Consider the following 4,103-nt stretch of genomic DNA (forward strand, 5'->3'; position numbering starts at 1 on the left):
AGTTAAACAACACTTTTTCGTGGAAATTAAATAAAATTTTAAATACGGATATATACGTTATTAATCTAGGAATAGAATATGGCTTATAATTACTATTATTATCTAATTAAAAATAAATATTTAATTCAAACAGTACAATACGTAAAATAAGTTTTAAATTAATTTCTTAAATAAAGGATCATCCAAATCGCTTTGATGACAAATAATTTGTTTAAAGAAATGACTTTGAAAATCGTGTAAATGTGTATTTATTTAATATTAAATAACTTTTTTAAATGTTCGAAGCAGGACCTTGACTTTGCTTACGAAAACAGTAAGGTTTATCCAAAGGTCAGAAAAAATCGATCGTAATAATATTCCTCATCCTAATTTTTTAAATAATTAATAAAATCTAATCGGTTTAACGATTACACACGTCATTGAATGAATAAAAATTTGATGTAATGATATTAACGTAACGCTTGGTAATTATTCTTCTTTCCTTTTCATGACTAATAAGAAGAATTATTTGAAGAGGTATAATTCAAGGACATATCTAAAAACATTCCCGACGTACCTATTAATTTGCAATGCGCTTAATTTCTTTCCGTATCCTTCGTTGTAATATTTAAATGTGAGGGTTTTTTTAACAATATGCAATTAGCAATTATTTTACGTACAATTTACAAGAGCGCTAGCCAATGAAATCAATATAAATAATTTCCGGAATCGCGAGGGATTTGCGTAGTAAATATGTAAAATATTTTTTTTTTAATTCTTGTATAAAACTGCAGAGGAGCTATTTTTCAATGAATTCCTAATTTCAACTGTAATTACTTATTTAAAGTACTTTTTCGTTACTCAAAAAGGGCAATAGGGCTATTTGAAAATCTAAGTCGTGAGCATTTTCGTTCGTTTCTGTATCATTAGAAAGTGCAATCATACCAGATAAAAAAAATTAAATATATAGTTTCCTATTAAACAATTTAAAAATAAAAAAATAATAATGAATTAGGTACATTTCCAAAAATAAATTATTTTATTATTTGATGATGAACATATTGAAATATGCAATAAGAAGAAGAAAAAACAGGTTGACTTACATGAATGATGAGGTATGTAAGGGCTGGTCGGTGGAACTCCGCCAACAGCCTGTGCATAACTAGGGGGTGCCGCTGGGGGTGGTCCGTAATTATACGATGGCGGAGCTCCATTTTTACTCATCTCGAAATTCCGTAAAGAAGTTCGAGAAACTTATAGAAACAGCGCTTTTGCGACAATGATGTAATTTATGCTAATTTTAGTTTTCTCTGACCCAGTTACTTTTTCCTGTTCTTCCATAAAACTTTTAAACGAGCGCCGAGCTTACTTCACGCATCAGCTTTATAATACGACAAAATTAAAAACATATGGTTACACACACAAATCTTGCACACTGTCGCAAGTCAGCATTTAAAATAGCTACTATTTTAAATAATTCAAGGCACTTGTTAAATGCTACAATACCAAAACGACTGATACAAGGTCTGTTTAGTCGTTCTCCATTCTCCTACCTAACTCTTATAAATGCTGACTTGTTTACACTTTCTTTATTTTATGTTTCAGTATTCACGTCATCTCTTGTTTCTTTTAGACTTAAATATAAGTATACCGTATCTAAATTAATTAATTATTAGTGCTTTGTCCTAACTCTTTTTACAGTTTATATTAAAAATTCAAAATGTGATAGCTATAGCAAAAATTTAGTAGTTTGAATGAGTTAGGAAAGTTATGAGTACATATTCTGGGAATTCCCGAATTATGTTCCTACCGCATTTTTATGTAGGCCATGATTTTTTCCAGAAGATTTGATTAAATACTGAACTTCGTTTATCTTAATTATTTAATTACAGCATTAATAATACCATTTTTAATTTAGCAGTTTTTGTATTTATGTTTATAAATGTTTAATTTTACATTTAAGAAAAATATTTAATCTATCGTATTTATTCTTTGGTTTCACTTACTACTCAATTGTTTTAGTTGTAGCATTCTATGATTTAGTATTAATATTTATCTATGATTCTACAATACATAGATACACATTAATAGAACAGTTCACAGATGTTGTTATGATCATCCATACACTATAATCTCTTGTCTATGATTAAAACTATCTATGATTATAACCTTAAATTTTGTCGAGTTTAAGTTTAACCAATTTTAACCATGTATGTTCGTTTCGAATAAAAATTAGCGTTTTTAATTAATAATGGACGACATATTATCTGTTGATATTTTGAATAACGATTTTAATTATTATTCCAAGCTGTTACAATCTTTTGATTCATCGCAGTCATCTAACAATGAAGTAGCAGATGAAGAGAAACGACCAAGTAAAGGTCCCAACAGTTCCCATAAAAAACGTAAAGTTAAAAAGAGTAGCAAGGTATTATTAATTTGTTTTATTTAATATCTAGCAAATTTGCTGTTGTTTAAAATGTTTATACTCTTCATATGATAAATTGCAGTATTCTGATGGTATAAGTCACCTGAAAAATGAAATCCAAAAGCAATCGTTAGAGGATTATTCCCCTAAAAACGAAAGGAATAGAAAGGTAATGTAGTTATGTGTGTGAGGCTTTCATAGAGCACAATTTGTTTAGGATTCTAATTCAGCTGAATCTACCTTTTCATCAAGCATTAGTATTGAAGGATCTTTCAATAATGATTTATTGGAAAGTATTAAGAAAAAGAAAAGAAAGAAAAAGGTATGTGCTGTATGTGTAGTTAATTGAATGATCTGTTGTTAAAGTTTTCTTTTTAAAATTTTAGAAGATATCTAAGATCTGTGAGGATAATGACCTACATCTAGCTTCACAAAAATTAAAAGATGAAGAAACAGAAAAAAAACCAAAGAAAAAGAAGAAACACAAAGTATGATAATTATGTTTCAGTACCTTACCGATTTCTTTTTACATATTTATGTACTTATATAATTGTTAATTTTAGGAGTTTTCTGAAAGTCATCGTGTAGAAACAGATTTTATATCTTATACTGAAATAAAAGAAGAAAGATGTAGTAGCAGTTCTCACAATGAAATTGAGCCATTTGATTTATTATTAGACAGTGGTAGTAATAAAAATAAAAGTAAAAGTATAGAAAAAGATATTGGTGAGAGAAACTTAAATGGTATGTGAAGCATGTGTATTTTTTTATAAAAATATTTTGTAGTTATTCATTGACTAATAACCCTAGATTTTTAATTTTACTTATTTCATTGATATTATAGTAATGTATAATCTATTTTATTAAATGATTGTCTTTAGGAGATAAAAGGCACAGTGTAATAAACACCCTCACAACGCCTCCTACAAAGAAAAAAAAAAAGAAAACTGAAAAGTTACATAAAATTTTAAATTCAATAAATACAGAAAACGAAAACGAATTTTCTGAAAATGGCAGAGAAGCAGTTTTCAATGAAAATAAACAATGTTTAGAAAACATTAAAAACAGTTCTAACGAAATGGAAGGTGAGAAATATTACTAATATCTCTCAGAAAAACTTTGACAATGTTTAATTTAAAAATAAGCAACATAATGTCTTAAAATTGCTAGGCACAACTACTATTACATTTTTAGAAATTAAAACAATGCAGAATGCTAATGTTCTTGTACCGACTGCTGAAGAAAATATTAAACCTAGGAAGGACAATGACAGTGAACACTCCAATCAAAGCGATTTTGATCTTGATAATCACAGTTCAGACAACGAATCTACTATTGACTTCGACGACCTTCTGGATAAGGCCATGGAGCAGAAGCAGATGGAGATTCAATCATTTAATAATGTAAGAAAACGAAAGCGTTTCAAAAAGTAAACTTTGTAAACTTAAATATTTTTAGATTCTGAGACATTTATTTATAGTAGTCGATTGGGAAATTCCCGAAGCTCATATGTTTGAAAAGTCTATCACGTCGTGTCCAAGAAAGGAAATACAAAGAAGAATTACATTGTCTGGAATTAATATTAAAAAGGGAGCCTATAGTCAAAAAGAAGACGAAACGATTAAAGCTAATTGGGAAAAGTTTGCTGAGGTGAGCTCTTATAAAATATTTAAAAAGTCTAATAAAGTTACTTTTT

The 4,103-nt window shown here is 28.2% G+C and overlaps 2 protein-coding genes across 3 annotated transcripts in view; one reads left to right on the forward strand and one right to left on the reverse strand.

The window, feature by feature from the left end:
- The window catches only part of LOC112905075 (cell death-inducing p53-target protein 1), a 7,980-nt gene extending 6,417 nt beyond the window's left edge, over positions 1-1,563 (reverse strand). Inside the window, exon 1 of one of the 2 annotated variants that reach the window (XM_025976736.1) lies at positions 1,083-1,563. In XM_025976736.1, coding sequence (XP_025832521.1) covers positions 1,083-1,203 — 121 coding nt within the window. In that variant the 5' untranslated portion in view covers positions 1,204-1,563. The remainder of the gene's footprint in view (positions 1-1,082) is intronic. The other variant, XM_025976735.1, reaches the window with a different exon arrangement.
- Positions 1,564-2,116: 553 nt separating this feature from the next.
- LOC108744302 overlaps positions 2,117-4,103 on the forward strand; it is a 3,489-nt gene continuing 1,502 nt past the window's right edge. The window contains exons 1-8 of the mRNA XM_018480006.1: positions 2,117-2,407; positions 2,490-2,576; positions 2,625-2,729; positions 2,794-2,895; positions 2,971-3,151; positions 3,289-3,492; positions 3,602-3,810; positions 3,866-4,057. Of these exons, the coding sequence (XP_018335508.1) occupies positions 2,231-2,407; positions 2,490-2,576; positions 2,625-2,729; positions 2,794-2,895; positions 2,971-3,151; positions 3,289-3,492; positions 3,602-3,810; positions 3,866-4,057 (1,257 nt within the window). The 5' untranslated portion in view covers positions 2,117-2,230. The remainder of the gene's footprint in view (positions 2,408-2,489; positions 2,577-2,624; positions 2,730-2,793; positions 2,896-2,970; positions 3,152-3,288; positions 3,493-3,601; positions 3,811-3,865; positions 4,058-4,103) is intronic.

This window comes from Agrilus planipennis, unplaced genomic scaffold, assembly GCF_000699045.2.
Source record: "Agrilus planipennis isolate EAB-ADULT unplaced genomic scaffold, Apla_2.0 scaffold13, whole genome shotgun sequence".
In the NCBI taxonomy this organism is placed as follows: Eukaryota; Metazoa; Arthropoda; class Insecta; order Coleoptera; family Buprestidae; genus Agrilus; species Agrilus planipennis.